At 33.1% G+C, this 17,979-nt stretch overlaps 1 protein-coding gene across 1 annotated transcript in view; it reads right to left on the bottom strand.

Moving 5' to 3' along the window:
- Positions 1 to 17,979, bottom strand: part of CYLC1 (cylicin 1) — a 41,143-nt gene that overhangs the window by 12,583 nt on the left and 10,581 nt on the right. The window contains exons 2-5 of the mRNA XM_023634096.2: positions 14,361 to 14,414; positions 10,624 to 10,664; positions 8,993 to 9,111; positions 5,992 to 7,701 (exon numbers count right to left, since the gene is read on the bottom strand). Coding sequence (XP_023489864.2) covers positions 5,992 to 7,701; positions 8,993 to 9,111; positions 10,624 to 10,664; positions 14,361 to 14,414 — 1,924 coding nt within the window. The remainder of the gene's footprint in view (positions 1 to 5,991; positions 7,702 to 8,992; positions 9,112 to 10,623; positions 10,665 to 14,360; positions 14,415 to 17,979) is intronic.

Here is a 17,979-nt window from a genome sequence, read left to right as displayed (position 1 = left end):
TTCACACATTCTGCTTTGGCAGCCCGGGGTTCACTGGTTCAGATCCCGGGTGCAGACATGGCACTGCTTGGCAAGCCATGCTGTGGTAGGCGTCCCATGTATAAAGTAGAGGAAGATGGGCACAGATGTTAGCTCAGGGCCAGTCTTCCTCAGTGAAAAGAGGAGGATTGGCAGTAGTTAGCTCAGGGCTAATCTTCTTCAAAAAAAAGAAGAAGAAATAAAGGATCATTCATCTTGATCAAATAGGATTTATTCTAGGGATGCAAGCATGGTTCAACATCCACAAGTCAATTTGATATATGATATTAAGAAAAAGAAGGATAAAACTCATTTCAATAGATAAAACTAAGCATTTCACTAAATTCAACATCTCTTTACGATAAAATCTTTCAAAAGTTTGCGTATATAGGAAATGAAACAATTTAATAAAGGCCATATATGACAAGCCCACATCTAACATCATACTCAATGGTGAAAAGCTGAACACTTTTCCTCTAAGATCAGAGACAAGACAAAAATGCCCACTATCACCACTTCCATTCAACATAATATTGGAAATCCTAGCCAGAACAATTAGGCAAGACTAATAAATAAAAGCCATCCAAATTAGAAAGGAAAAAGTAAAACTGTCACTATTTGGAGAAGACATGATATCATATATAGAAGACCCTAGATTCCACTAAAAAACTGTTGGAACTAATAAACAAATTCAGTAAAGTGGCAGGATACAAAATCAATATACAAAAATCTGTTGCATTTCCATACACTAATAATGAATTATCTGAATGAGAAATTAAGAAAATGATTCCATTTACAATTGTATAAAAAGGAATAAAATACCTAGGAATACATTTGACCATGGAGGTGAAAGACCTGCACACTGAAAACTATAGGACTCTGACTAAAGAAATTGAAGAAGACACAAATAAATGGAAAGATAGTCTGTGGTCATGGGTTGAAAGAATTAGTATTATTAAAATTTCCATACTACCCAAAGCAATCTACAAATTCAATGCAATCCTTTAAAAATTCCAATGGCATTTTCCACAAAAATAGAACAACAATTCTAAAATTTGAATGGAAGCATAAAAGAACCTGAATAGCCAAAGCAAACTCCACAAAGAAGAGCAAAGCTGGAGGCATCATGCTCCTTGATTTCAAACTATATTACAAAGCTACAGTAATCAAAACAGTGCAGTACTGGCAGAAAAACAGACACATAGATCGATGAAACAGAATAGAGAACTCAGAAATAAACTCATGCATATATGGTCAATTAATTCACAGCAGAGGAGCCAAAAATATACAATGAGAAAAAAACAGTCTCTTCAATAAATGGTGTTGAAAAAATTGGACAATCACATGCAAAAGAATGAAACTGGACCACTTTCTTACACAAAATACATGAAAATTAACTCAAAATGGATCAAAGATTTGAATGTAAGACTTGAAACCAAAAAGCTCCTAGAAGAAAACATAGGTGCTAAACTCCGTGACATTAGTCTTGGTGATGATTTTTTGGATATGACACCGAAAGCTAAGGCAACAAAAGCAAAAATAAACAAGCATGAATACATCAAGCTTAAAATCTTCTGCACAGCAAAGGAAACCATCAACAAAATGGAAAGGAAGCATACAGAATGGGAGAAAATATTTGCAAATCAAAATCTCTTATATCTGATAAGGAGTTAATATCTAAAATATATAAAGAACTCATACAACTCAATAGCAAAAAAAAAAAAAAAAACCAATCCGATTAATAAATGGGCAGAGGATCTGAATAGACATTTTTCCAAAGAAGACATACAGCTGGCCAATAGGTACATAAAAAGGTGCTCAACATCACCAATCATCAGGGAAATGAAAATCAAAACCACAATGAGTTATCACCTCACACCTCTTAGAACTATTATCAAAAAGACAAGAAATACCAAGTGTTGGTGAAGATGTGGAGAAAAGGGAAACTTCGTGCACTGTTGGTGGAAATATAATTTGGTGCAGCCTGTGAAAAAACAGTATGAAATTTCCTCAAAAAATTAAAAATAGAACTACCATATGATCCAGCAATTCCACTTCTGGATACTTATCTAAAGAAAATGAAAACAGTAACTCAAAAAGACATATGCACCCCATGTTCATTGCAGCATTATTTACAATAGCCAAGATATGGAAACAACCTAAGTATCCATCGATGGATGAACGGATAAAGAAAACATTATACACACACACACATACACACACACACACACACAGAGGAATGTTATTCAGCCATAAAAAAGAAAGAAATCTTGATATTTGCAACAACATGGATGGTACTTGAGGATCTCATGCTAAGTGAAATAAATCAGACAGAAAAAAACCAAATACTGTATTATCTCTCTTATTCATGGAAAATAAAATAAAACCAGAAAAAAACAACAATGAAAATGAGCTAATGGATATAGAGAACAAATTGTTGGTTGTCAGATGTGGGAAGGGTGGAGAGTGAGTGAGATGGGTGAAAGGGGTTAAAATGTACAAACTTCCAGCTATAAAATAAATAAGTCACAGAGATGTTACCTACAGCAAGGTGACAATAGTTAGTAATACTGTATTGTATATTTGAAAGTTTCTAAGAGAGTAGATCTTAATTTTTCATCACAAGAAATAACTTTGTAACTATGTATGGTGATGGATGTCAACTAGACTTATTGTGGTGATCATTTCTAAATATATACAAATATTGAATATTTGTACATCTGAAACTAACATAATGTCATATGTCAATTATATCTAAAAAAAGGAAAAGAAAAAAAATTAGAATGGAAAACAAAACATTCTAACACTCTGGTTTTCTACCTCAATAAGTGGAGTATAAAGAATTCTTTATCCATGGTTGAGAATCATGTAAAGCTTACAAACCAAATTTCAGACATGAATTCTTTTAACCCACGAATGTAAATAGAGCAGAACCTGAAACATGGCCCTAGCCCTATTTGTATGCTTTTGTGAGAATCAATAGGACTCTGGTGGGGGAGTAAGGGATAAGGACACGGTTTTTCAAGCCCATGCTAAAAAACATCTATGATGCATTAACATAGTCTGCTCATAAATTCCCCCACACAAATGTGAAGGATACATATGTATCCTTTTCAGACATCCACTTAGAATGTAAGGTGAACTTTTGTGATTTCCCCACTTTCCAACATGCCTTGCTGTTTTTTCTTTATAGTCTGATATTGCTGGAGTAGAAATGCTTGGAAAAAACATATATCAGAAAGTCTATTAGTTTGAAATGATCTGCAGGTCTTTAGAGAGACCAAATTCTTAACCGACCAAATGTAGCTAGGTGCTGCTTGAGGAATTGTGGATACAGGAATTTAAAAACAGATAAGGCTCACTGCCTGCATGGAGTCTGAATTTTAATGGTGAAAATAATTAAAAAATGAATAAGTATAAAATTTTAGATACATTCTGCAAAGAAAAATAAAGTAGGATTCAGGGTTAGGAGAGCGACTAGACAGTTGTTACGGGAGAGGATAACATTGGATAAAGTAATCAAGAAAGGTTTCTCTAAAGAGAGAACATTTAAACTGAAAAACTAAATGATGAGAGAGACTAGTCATCCAATGATCTGGGGAAGAGCATTCCCAGTAAATGGAGCAGCATATGCAAAGTGTTGGCAAGAAAACAATCTTGTTGTATATGAGAAACAAAAAGAATGGCAGTTCAGCTAGATCATAAAAAAGGGAAAAAAGTGATATAAGATGAGGGTGGAAAATAGATAAGGGCTAGATAATGTAGGCATTAAAAGTCAGGGTAAGAAATTTGAGTTTTATTTTGAATATAATGGAAAATGACTAGAGTGTTTTAAGCAGGGGAAAATAGATAGAAAGACTAGTTAGGAACTCTTACAGTATTCCAGGAAAGATGAAGGTGATTGAGACCATAAGGTAGTAGTGATTGAGATGGAGAGAAGTGGGTTGATTCAGAATATATTTTGGAGGTAAGGTAGACAAGTCTTACTGATTGATTACATGTGGGGAATGAGGAAAAAAGAGGAATCATAGATGATATGCAGGTTTTAAAAGATCAAATGGGTGGATGGTGGTGCTATTTACTAAGATAGAGAAGACAGGAGAGGAATAAATTTTGGGATGGGTTTAGAGTATTGTTGAGATATGTTAAGTTTGAGATGCCTAGTAGAACCTACACTGAAAAGTTCAAGTAGCTAGTTAGATATAAGAATTGGGAACTCAATGGAAAGAACAGAGCTGGATATATTAATTTTGGAGTGATCAATAAATAGATGGTTTCTAAAGCCACTGGATTGGGTGAACTCACCAAGGGAGAACTGTAAATAGAGAAGGTCCGGGACCAAGTCTTTGGTCATTCTGACAATAAATGTGAGGACGAGGAGAATGCAATAAAGGTGGTGAAAAGTTACCAGTAAGTAGGAAAAAAACAGGAGAGCATAGAGTCATAGAAGCCAAGTAAAGTAAGTGTTTTTAGAAAGAGGAAGAAGCTAGTTTAAATGCTGTTGAATTGTAAAATAAGCTGAAGAGATAGGAGAGACCAGCGGATGTGACCACAAGAAGCTACTTGGTAATCTTGAAAAGAGCAGTTTTAGTCAAGTGGTAGGGATGGAAGGGCCTGACTGGATAGTAGTTATGCGTATGGAAATTTATTAAAGGGACTTGGTGTGAATGCATACAAGCACAGAACATATCTTGAAAGTTGTTTTTTACAATTAAAATTAATCCTTGGCCCCAACTTGTTTTCCTGTATTTTAGCTATTTTTCATAAAAACTGCTTGTGGAAAAGAATCCAGCTATTTGAGGGTTCTTTTTTTTTCTACCTTAGAAATTATCCACCAATGTATTTTCATTCCTTGTAAATCTTGTTGCCCTAGTTGTTACCCATTGACTCAACCTCTAAGACTGACCCTCACACAAGGGAGTCCTTAATCAGCTTTGAGAAGCTGACTTTTTGAGTCCACTAGGAGAAAAATGGACTTGAAATTCAGGCTTTTTTTGAGAGAGAAAAGGGATTTCTAAATTCCAAAAAAAAAAAGGAAAATAAATGAAGAGCTAATGGAGGTCTATACCTGAAGTTTTACTATAAACCAAGGATAGAAAAAACTTGGAATACAAGGTAATTGGAGATCCTCACCAGACTAGAAGAGGAAATAGGAGCCCTTTGAGAGAGAAGAAGAAGAAGAATAGGACAGGGAGGAAAAGGAGGAAGGCAGGGAGGAAATTAATTAAAATGAGAAGCTCAAGGTCAGAACCCAGACATATCTAAAGATGTTCTGAGTTTAGCAGGACAGAGGGCATCAGCCCTATCACACTGAGAATAAACAATGAACACTGTGTGAAAGTAGAGGAAACACAGGCTGATACCCAGAAACCATGCAAATGAATTACACCTCAACCAAAGATCATAGAGAGTCTCGTTACTTCTGGTAAGTTAACTTTTTTCCTGATTATCACTAAGAATGACAGCTCATAGTAAAGTTTAGTTTTGATATGTATTAAATAATATAGATTTTGTATATCTGAATCCTGGGATGTTATATTTCTACCCTGCTATGTGTGTTTTTTGATTGAGATTTTACTATATTCAGTAACTTTCTAGGAAATGTCATTATATCTCACTTAAATCTGCCCTGTAGAAGTTTTAGTTAATTTTCATTTTTGTTCTTTAAATATAAAACAGTTAATCATTTTTGTAATATGACTCTCTTTACAAATAATTTTAAATGTTTTCTTAAATCATAAGCCAGTTCTCTCTGCTCCAGTCTAAATTTATTCTTAACTTTTTGACATTTGCTTTGCAACTCTTTTGAGTCATTTTGAAGTACTCTTCATATTTCTTGCCTGCAAGTTCCAAACTTGTCAATATTCCAGTAAAAGAGAACTATTCCTTAGAGAAAACATAAATGCAAAACTTCAAAATATCTTTCATTTTTAAACCAAATTTTCTCTAAAAGTAAAACAGAAGTAAACATACCAAAGGAGCATATCTTGGTTTTGGAGGGGGAGGTGGCATCTTGCACCGACAGAGACGTTTGACCTTAGGTGATGGTAGGAAAGGCTCACAAGGAGGTAGTGGTGGTCTTTCTCTTAACACAGGAATTCCACCCACCCTTGGTTTTTTTCCTTTTTCTTTGAATGTAGTCTTTCTGGATGAAAGTCTTAAACCTCTCTTTAGTTTCGGTGCTTCCTTCTTTGAATCTGTAGATGTGGCATCTGACTCATCAGCTCCTCTCTTTTTAGCCCAGGGTTTACCTAGTGACTCTTCAGATTCAGCATCTGAACTTTTGGATGTTTTGGGCTTCTTTGGGTCTTTCTTGGAAGACTCATCAAATTCAGCATCAGTAGACACTATGTCCTTCTTTTCAGCCTGCTGTTTGGCATCTGTCTTTGAATCTTTCTTAGCCTTCTTTGAATCAGTTTTACCCTTATTTGACTCCCAATCAGATTCAGTTTCGGTAGACTCTTCAGCCTTCACTGCAGACTTCTTTTTGTCATCTTTCTTTGAAGCTTTCTTTGAATCTTTCTTATCCTTCTTTTCATCTTTTTTATCCTTTTTTGGATCCGTTTCAGACTCAGAATCAGCATCAGTAGATGCTGTATCCTTCTTTGCATCTTTTTTCTTGTCGTCTTTCTTTAAACCTTTCTTATCCTTCTTTTCATCTTTCTTACCCTTCTTTGACTCTGATTCAGACTCAGATCCAGCATCAGTAGACGCTGAATCCTTCTTTTCATCCTTTTTCTTTGAATCTTTCTTATCCTTCTTTGAATCTTTCTTTGCATCCTTTGAGTCTACAGATTCCGCGTCAGTAGACTCTGCATCTTTCTTCTTGTCATCCTTTTTCTTGTCAGCTTTCTTTGCATCTTTCTTGGTCTTTGAATCTTTCTTTGCATCCTTTGATTCTGCAGATTCTGCATCAGTAGACTCTGTGTCCTTCTTTGCATCCTTCTTGTCTTTCTTTGCACCTTTCTTATCTTTCTTTGCATCTTTTGAATCTGCAGATTCAGCATCAGAGCTCTTCTTTGCATCTTTCTTTGAGTCCTTCGGAGGCTTCTTTGAATTATTCTGTGAGTAATTCTTTAACCACATATCAAATTCCATGGATTCAGCACCAGATTCCTCTAAGTGCATCATTAAATCTACATTTGAACTATCTTTTGAGCAAGTCTCTGATTTGGCATCAGAATTGTTCTTTGTGCTCTTAGAATCCTTCTTTGTACGTACGGATTCAACGTCAGTCTCCTTGGAATTCTTTGAATCTCTCTTATCTTTTTTTGGATCTGTCATTGAGACTGCCTCAGAATCTTTGGAGTCTGAGTTTGTTTCTGATTTGGATTTTGACTTCTCATATAGTTCACTTTCATGTGATGATTTTATTGGAGTTTTACCTACTTTATTTCCTCTTTTATGTTTCTCTTTTGCTGTTTTCTTGGATTCTAGAGTTGTTTCATGTGGGCCTATATTTTTCTTGGAACCTTTCTTCAAAGTTATTCCTTTTTTGACGTCTTTGTACTTTTTATATTCTGCCTTTTCAGAATGGGTTTTAGGAGTATAAGGATGGCTGAATGGAGGCTGTCTCCTGAAAGTTGAGTAAATAGATGGTCTTTGGAAAATCTTTCCTAAAGAATGCCTTATCCATATATGAGCTGGCTTCTGAACTTCCTCTAATTTTCTTTTGTCATGTCTCTGAAAATATTAGTTAGAATAACGATGAGCATTTCTGAGTGAGTTATATCTTTTTATATTGAAACATGAAAATAGTCTAGGTTTTCTTTAACCATCTATTTAAAATTGAAAAATGTTTTTCTTTTTCAACTTTCTGTGTATTTGTGTGTGTATGTGAGATAACTCCACTTTGGAAATAAAATGACTTTAGGAGGAACCTTAGGATTTCCTCAATGATTCATATTGGGATTGGAACAGGCCCACAATGATCCATGACACTTCAGGGACTATTCTTACAGTCGACAGTGTGTTCCATGTGGAGCCCTATATAGCAGACATCTTTTGAAACTTTTTGTGTACCCTTCACCCCCACATTATCTCAAAAATAAGCTGATGCCCTTGAAGTTTGTCATGACAATTCTCATGATAGCTGTAGGCTTCAGGCCTAGCCTGATTTTCACTCCTGCTTTCAAGGTCTCTGATCAAATTGAGAGCCTAAGAGCCCTGCTGTGAAGTACTGCCAAAAACAAGGACATAAAAATGAAACAAATGTTTGATCCACACTAGCAGTAGTGTAATGTTTTTAAACTCTCACCCAAATATTTGTAAAATCTGATTGTCATAGTAGTAACATAGACTAATTTTACATTTACTCCTTAAATTCCTTCAACTATCCAGTATGGACATCATTAGTCAATAAAATGGTCATATGGAATTAAAGGAGGAACATGAAGAGAAATATTAAACTTGGATCACTACAGATGTAATGAATGGCCCTTGAATAAAGGTATTGACTGTAACTCTGCTCTGGGAAGTGCTTGCAAAACATATTTTGATATCACCATGGGTGACCTGTGTAGGCTGTTTTTTCTTTTATCCAGTTGATAGAATAACTCCACTTTACAAAAGCAGTAGAAAACCTAAATCTCCCATTATCTAGTGTCCGGAGCTCCAGATTAAAGAAAATGGAGAAGCCCTGAAACCTCATTAAGATCAGCTCCTGATCTAAAATTAAAATTTTAGATGTTTTTGTAGCTGGTAAACATTTCTTGAGAGAGTCCACCAGTTGCAGCATTAGGTTCTCCAGCGTGCCTAGCCTATTAGCTATATAATGTCTTTGAAATGGAGAATCATGTATAAAAATAAGTTTAATCTGAAACAGGTGGGGGCAATCCGTTGTACAGGGGATTATAAATTTTAAAATATCTGCTTCCAATAGGTAGTAAAATTTGGATTATATACATCTAATTTATATTTACATATTGTTGGATTGTCATAGATTTAGTTTAAAAATTACCTTTTAAATACTTACAGGAACTGTGGCTTGTAATTTTGAAGGTCTTGATATCTTTTTTCTACCTGGCTGGGGTGGTTTGGGAAATGTCAAAGTGAAGTATTCTTGATTCCATAATTGCCTGCTTGATTCATTGACTAAATGTGAGAGAGGACAATAAACAATTTTCAGTTAATAGCAAAATTTTCATCAGGACTGAAATATTCTTGAGTAAGAAATATATTGTTTGAATTAAACTAAGTTATAACTCACAAGGTAGCTTTTCTCCCTGGACTTTATAGTTTATTTGCATATAAATTAGGAAAAGTTAAAGCTGATTTCCCCATATAGTGCTAAATTATGTTTAAAATGACATTGGTAATTTTATTTTCTAGATTAAACCAATTTTCAGAGAGAGAGTTACTTAAATCATAATGGTTAAATTAATACAGTCACACAGTAGGAATAGAAAATAGAGAAAGATTCAGTTTCCTTTAAAACATCTCCATCATCTCCTCCATCTTGGTTTCTTTTCTTTATTTCATTTTGGTTAGACTGCAGATAATATGACTTCTTCTATCCATAATAGCTAACACAATGCTGAGCATAAAGTAGTCAGTAAAAATCTTGATTGATTAAATCTAAGTGTTTATCTTAGCCCTCCTCTGATCTCGGTGACATCCTAACCCACAGAATTTAGGGCCACAGAATTAGGGCCACAAAATACTGCATTCAGTTCTGGGAACCCTATTTAAAGAAGGGCATATACACACTTGAGGAATAGAGTGACGAGGAGATCAAGCTATTTGGAAGCTATGTTAAAAGACAAACTGGTAAGCTAACTCAGGATAGTTCTGTAGATGAAGAGATTAATGAGAGATGTGATCACTATATTTAAATATTTAAAGAGCTATTATATGGAAGAGTGGTAGAAATAGTAATAATAGAATAGCTACAACTGTTATAGTGCTGACTGTGTTTCAAGCACTTTGTACATATCAACTCATTTAATGCTCATGACAACCCTTTGAATTAGATAATATAATTTATAATTGTCTTCATTGTAAAGATGTAGAAAAATGAAGCACTGAGAAAGATTAAATTACTTGCCCCAAATCATAAAGTAAGTAGAAGAGTTAAGATTGAAACACTGTTTGGCTCCAGAGTCCACGCTCTTAATCACAATGTTAGAGTCGTCTTTTATATGTTTCCTGAGGGAAGAACTAGAAGCAATGGGTAAAAGTTGTAGCAGTGCAGGCAGATTTCAGCTCAATGTATTAAGGAGAACTTTCCTAAAGTTGTAGCTGTTCAACAGATGGACTGCCTACTTTCATCTCTCTGGCTATATTTTTTGTCTCTACTTTGGCTTTGTAATTACGAATTTTAAACACAAGGGAACCTTATGCAATTAAGGCTGATTTTTGTAATGAGAAAGAACAAACTAAATATTTCCTTTTAAAATATCTACTACAAACCCACGTTAAAGCCAGAATTATTTTAAACACACACATACCAACATACACATACATACATGCTTCTTGTAAATTTTAAGAAAAATTCAAGGCACTTTATGCTTCATCACATTGAATGGAAGATACTAGTCATTTGTCCTTAAAATTATTTTCAAATATAATCTAAATAATATTGAATTCCAAAGACTAAATTCTTACTTGGTATGAAATTATCATATGTTCTCATGTTTACTTCTTGTCTGTTAAAAGAAAAATGCTTTAAATAAACTTGTACAACGGCTAATAAAATAATAATAATTATTATTATTAATAGCACTTCTACAGTAACACTTTGAGAAATCTTATGCATTCTCTGAGCTCCATTATCTAAGAATGTCTACCTGTAATTCACATCACAGCTACCCTCCTCTAAAGCAAATCATAGATGAACAAATGTGTATTTTCATCAGTAACTTGAATGAAAATAAACTGTGGACCAAAAGCTGAAATAAAAACAATAACTTGACAAATTTTAAAGTATATAAAATATCTCATTTAATTATATAGAACAGTAAATTGAACCAATGCCCCAATCCTCTTGTGAAAAAGTCTAAACCAGTAATAAACCCACATATTTTCTAAGTTCACCAAATAAGTTCTGAAAAAACCCCACAAGTTTTTAATATTATCAGAACTTATATTAAATCAAACCACTAGTCATGTGTGAGAGGGACACATATGAATGTTTATCTAGATTTTAAATTGTTGCTATACAAAGAGAAAATTGGTCCATGATATTTTTCATTTTGAAAGTGCCAATTTGATTTGATAATAATCATATTATCTACTGAGGATATACATAGCATAATTTATTTAAAAAATATTACTTCTTTATTATTTCCCAAGGACAATGAGCTGTGACCATGGATAATTCTGAGATTGTACTTATATACACAAATACCCTAGAGCTTTACTTTTGACTTGCTTAAACCATCAAGTTCATAAGTAAAAATAAAATAAATCAAAATGGTCAAATGTATTTATATTTCAGTCAAGTCTATTTTTATTTCGTAAGTGAATCTCTAGTATCCAGCACAAAGTCTGGCCCATATTCATCATTAAATAACCACTGATTTACTTAGAAAAGATTTTGGAGACACTGAGTAAGAAAAATATCTAGTCTAGAGGTTCTCAACTGGAAGTAATCATCAGAATTTACTTGGAAATTTAAAAAATATAAATGTGGCTGAGTACTGCTCCTGGACCCATGAAGCATAATCTCCGGGTGTAGCTTAATAAAATCTATATTTAAAATTCCTCCCAGGTGGTTTGGATACTCAGTTCTGGTTAAGAACCACTGCTCTGAATGGTCTTGAAAAACAAAACTTCATAGATTTCTTGAAATAGTTAAAACTTGTACTTTTGTCTTTCCAAAAAGCAATTGATCAAACCAGATTCATTCAATAGAGTAGCTAGAAGATATTAAGGCCTGGGATCCTGGAAATTTAGCAGTTTGAAAGTGTGACATGCTGGATCACTCCTTTCATATTCTGGGAAAAAGACTTTACACCTGTATTGATTTTGACTTCCTTCTTACAGTTTAAAATATTATGCTCCAAATTTTCTTTTGAGCACAACTGAATATGTGCGTGTATAATTCATATTCTACTTAAGCCTCATAAATCATACATTAAGCAGAAAATTTCAAAAGATGAAGCAAAATATATAAATTGAAGTTATAATGTCTTATTTCCACACTCCAATGGATTGTCTTGCACATGCACTTCACTTTGGAGAACACTAGAAAAGGCAACCAAGGAACAGTGAGAAAAGGAACAATTTAGTGAAATATCATAAGATACCTGGTTTATATAGATGTGGCCTCAGTCTCAAATTATTGGAAGTTCAAATAAGTTAAACTTCTGAGTAGTTTTCTTTATTTCAAAGCTTATTATTTTTTTATGTTATAAATGATTACGTGTATATTCCTTTGGTACATAGGTGATCCTAACCTATATATGTCAAGGGAAAAATGAGGGACAGAAGCTAGAAGACAATGGAATGATATTTTTAAAGTTTTGAAAGAAAAAACCCTGCCAATTGGAGATTTTTAGCACAGCTTAAGTATTCTTCAAAAATGAACAGAAAGACATTTTTACACAAACAGAAACTGTGAGAATTTCACTGCTGCAAAAAGCACTAAAATAAATACAAATGGGATTTCTTCAGGTAGAAAGAAATGACCCAAGATGAGGCACTGTTAATACGAGATGAAATAAAGAGCCGCAAAAAGAGCAAATATGTGGACATAGAACACAAATGTTAATTATTTACAAATAATAATATACTAATATGTTAAGTTCAAAATAAAATAAAAATTTTATGAAAGATAAAATTTATAGTAGTAACAGTGGATGAAAGTGGGTGTAATAAGTGGAGTTAAAGTGTTGTAAGGTACTTGCATTGTTTGGGGAGATGTAAAAATACTAATTTGTATTAAACTCTAAGAAATCAAAAAATTATGTTGTAATCTCTAAGATAACTACAAAAGAATAATGACAGAATGTATTACTAATCAGATAATAGAGGGAGAAGTGTAATAAAAATGTTTGATTAATACATAGAAAGCAAGAAAGAAGAAATAAGGAACAAAAATATGGGACAAATACTAAATAAAAAATGAGTTGTCATATTTAAATCCAAAAATAATTACATAAAAAGTAACTGGATTAAGATGAATAAGTTCTAGAGATCTCCTGTATGATAATGTGCCCATAGTTAACAATCCTGTGTGGTATACTTAAAAATTTGTCAAGAGGATAGCTCTCATATTAAGTGTTCTTACTACAAAAAATTTCATGGATTAAATACACCATTTAAAAGACAAAGCTGGCACAGTAGGTTATAAGACATACACCTAAAATATAAGGACACATAAAGGTTAAAAACAAAAAGAAAATGGAGAAGAAATACTGTGTACACACAAATGGATAGTAAGCTCATGGAGATATACTATTGTCAAAGAAAGTTAACTTTAAGATAAAGATAAATAGGGACATTTTATAATGGTAAAAGGGTTAATCCAACAGAAAAATGTAGCAATTCTAAGTTTGTATGTACCCACTGACATAGCTCTAAAATACATAAAGCAAACTTTTATAAAACTAAAAGTAATAATATGCAAATTCACAATTATAGTTGGAGACTTTAGCATACTTATTTTAGTAACTAAGAGACCAAGAAGACAAAACTATATCAGTAGAAATATAGAAAATTTGAATAACATGATTAACAAAACTTGATTTAATACAAATACACTACACCAGACGACTGCACAATACACATTGTTTTCAAGTTCACATGGAACATTTAACAAAAGTGACCATAGACTGGGCCATAAAGCAAGTCTCAACATGTGTCAAAGTACTAAGATTATATGGCATATGTTTGCTGACCACAGTTAAATAAATCTAGAAACCAATGACAAAAATTAAACTAAAAATTACCTAAACGTTGGGAAATTAAGAATACAATCTATGGGTTAAAGAAGAAGTCACAATAAAATTAGAAAATGTCTTAAACAATATTTTCAGTATCATAAAGAAAATGATATTTAAATATTTGTGGGATGTAAAGACCTATTTAGAAATTCATAGCTTTAAATTCATATATTAGAAAAGAAGACAGGCTGAAAATCAAGGATTTAAGTATCCATCTCAAGATGTCAGAAATAGAACATCAAGTTGAAGCCAATGCATGTAGGAGGAAAAAAATAATAAAAATAACAGAAAGTAATGAAAGAGAAAACAAAAGATTTATGCCAAAATATTTGAAAGTCTAGATGAAATAGGCAAATTCTTTGAAAAAGAACACATGAAAACTTAAAAAGGTGAAAAATAAAAATTTGGATTGTCGTATATATACTAAAAACTTTGACTTCATAATTTAAAACTTACCGACATAGAGAATTCCAGGTCTGGATGTCTTCATTGATCAATTCCCCCAAACACCTAAGGAAGAAAAAATAACAAATATTCACAAATTCTTCCAAAGAACATAAAAAGAGGGAACATATCAATTTGTTCCATGAGAAGAGCATAACATCAATAACAAGATTTAACAAAGTCATTAACAGAAAATAAAATTACAGGCCTATATCTCTCAGAAACATAGATGCCAAAATCCTTAAACATTTTATCAAATTCAATACATAGAAAGCATTACTATAACCAAATGAGGCTTATTTCAGGTTGATTTAAGATTTGAAATTCACCACATTAACATATTAGAATAAAAGAGGGAAAGTAATATGATCATCTCAATATAAAGAAAGCCTTTGATAAAATCTCACACTCATTTATGGTAAAACTTTTCAGCAAATGAGGAATAGAAGGGAACTTCTTTAGTCTGATAAAAAGAATCTAAAGAAAACTAGAAAAAAATGTAATATTCAATGGCAACGTGTTGTAAACATTCCGTCTGAGCTCAGGAACAATAAAAACATGTCCCCTAGTACAACTTCAATTTAACGTTGTACTGGAGGTCCTAGCCAGTGCAACAAGGCAAGAAAAAAATAAGTAAAAAGTCTAAAAATAGAAAAAGAAGAAATAAAACTGTTATTATTTACAGAGGGCATTATTTCTTACATAGAAAATCTAAAATAGCTACAGGCACACAATTAGAATTAATAAATGAATTTCGTACAATTGTTAGATACAAAAACTAAATGTGAAAATTAATTATAATTCTATGTCCAACAAAACAATTAGAAAATATTTTAATAATACCATGTAAATGATATCATGAACACCAAGTACTTTGGAATAAATCTAAAAATATAACGTATAATACCTTTACACTGAAGAATAGAAGCAAATATTAAGATAAATTAAAGAAAACACAAATAAATGGAGGTATATACCATGTTCGGGGATTGGAAGACTCAATATTATAAGTACAGCAATTCTTCCCTAATTGATATATTGATTCAGTGTAATCCCAATAAATTTTTTTTTTGCTTCTTGTGATAACTGACTAGTTGATTCCAAATTTTATATAGAAATGAAAGAATCAAACATATACACAACAATTTGGAAGAAAAACAATAAATGTGAAGGATATGCATTACCAAATATCAATATAACAACTTATTATAAAGTTACAGCAATTAAGACAACATAGTATTGGCACAAAGACAAATAACCAATAGAAAAGAAGAAGGACCACAAAAAGACACCTATATAGTTATGGTCACGTGAATTATCCCAAAGTAGTTATACATTGGGGAAAGATGGTATTTTTCAATAAATGGTACTAGTAATTTGAGTATCTTCAAGGGACAAAACATTATTCTTGACCCTTATCTCACATCAGGCACCAAAATCAATACTAGATGTATTGTAGACCTAAAGCTGAAAGGTAAAACAGCACAGCTTCCAGCAGGTAGCACAGGAGAATATCTTAATGATAGTGGAGTAGATAAATATTTCTTTCTTTTCTTTTTTTTTTTTTTGAGAAAGGTTAGCCCTGAGCTAACATCTGCCGCCAATCCTGCTATTTTTGCTGAGGAAGAGTGGTCCTGAGCTAACATCCGTGCCCATCTTCCTCTACTTTATATGTGGGATGCCTGCCACAGCATGGCTTACCAAGCGATGCCCTGTCTGCACCTGGGATCAGAACTGGCGAACCCCGGGCCACAGAAATGGAACATGCGAACTTAACCACTGTGCCACCAGGTGGGCCCCTACATACTTCTTAAACAGAACACAAAAGTCTATAACTGTAATGGAATAGAATGACATATTGGGCTTCTGTTATCCAATGATTATGAACTATCTATCACTCTTTCTTTTTTCAATGATGGAAACGTAAAAAAATAATGAATAGAGGAAAAGGCACACTGTTTTACTGTTTAAAATTCACTTTCAAATATATAGTTTGATATAATTGAGTAATTTTAATTTGCTTGATTTGTTCTGGGTAAAATCCTGCTGTCAAAATTCTTTATTCCTTCCCACTTTATGTATCCTCTACTTCAAATCTACTTTTCACAAACATGACTTCCTTTTTGTCCTATTTTTTTTTGCTGCATTTTTATTTCATTTATTACTCTTCTCGAAATTGTATTCTCTGGTAATTGAATGAGTCAATCCTTCGAATTTGAATAAAAAATTATGATGTGGTTTTGATTAATTTATTCATTCAACTAATAAATATTGAGCACTGTGGAAGGCTGATAAATGACCCCTCAAAATACCCATATCCAAATCCCTGGAACATGTGAATGTTAACTTATATGGCGAAAAAGAATTGTACGTGTGATTAAGTTAAGAACTTTGAGATCAGGAAATTATTCTGGATTATCCAGGAGGGCACTAAATGTAATTACCAGAGTTGTTATTAGAGGGACACAAGAGAGTCAGAGGAGAAAGCATTCTGATGATGAAAGCAGAGATTGGAGTGATGCATTTTGAAGAAAGGGAAAGGGAACACAAGCCAAAGAATTCAGGTGGTCACTAGAAGCTAAAAAAAGGCAAGGAAATGGGTTCTGTCCCCAGAACCTCCAGAAGAAACCTGCCCTGCTGATGCCTTGATTTTAGCCTAGTAAGATTGATTTCAGACTTCAGGCCTCCAGAATTGTAAGAAAACAAATTTGTGTTGTTTAATCCACTGAGGTTGTGGTATATTTCCACAGCAATACTAGAAAATTAGTACAAATTAATTAATGCAAATAGAAAATTAACACACCAGCAGTAAGGCTGCAGTAACAAATATCTAAAAATATGAAAATGACTTTAGTATTTGGCAGTGAGCAAAGGCTGAAAGAATTTAGAAGTGTATGATAGAAAAAGCCTAGATTGCCTTGAAAAAACTGTTGGTAGAAATATGGATGTTAAATACTCTGCTGACAAGAACTCTGGAGGAAGTTAGGGGCATGATAGAAAAACCCTATATCATCTTTTATAATATCTAAATTGCCATAAACAGGACTGTTGGTGAAGTATTGATGTTAAAGGTGTTGATGATTAGGGCTCAGAAGGAAGTGAGGAGCACAGTAGAGAAAGCCTATATCATCTTAGAGAATACCTAGTCATAAAGAACATTTTGATTGAAATACAAATATTAAAGGCATGGAATGTTAGTGCTCAGGAGGAGTGAAAAACAGGTTAGGAGACTGGAGAAAATGGAATCCCTTCTATAGTTGTAAATGTGCAAGTGAATTGAGTTCTATGGTTATATGGAAAGTAGAAATTATAACGTGGATATTTAGCTAGGGATATTTTCATGCAAAGCATTGAAGATGCAATGTGATTTTCTCTTGCTTCTTATAGTAAAATGTGAAAGGAAAGTGATAAAATTGATGGAAGAATTCTTATGAAAAAAGAACCAGAACTTGATAATTTGGGAAAACGTCAGCTTATCCAAATTTTAATAGATGCTAAAATTAAGAAGTTCACTGGCTGGAAAGTATGCTCTGAAGAGAAAACCAAGTGTGGCTGGACAACAAAGACATTTAACATGTGACTCAAGGATCTACTTAGCCAGCTCAGCAAAAGTCAGGAATAGAGATGAGAT

This window comes from Equus caballus, chromosome X (assembly GCF_041296265.1).
Source record: "Equus caballus isolate H_3958 breed thoroughbred chromosome X, TB-T2T, whole genome shotgun sequence".
NCBI classification, from domain to species: Eukaryota; Metazoa; Chordata; class Mammalia; order Perissodactyla; family Equidae; genus Equus; species Equus caballus.
This window is presented reverse-complemented; position numbering and strand designations above follow the sequence as displayed.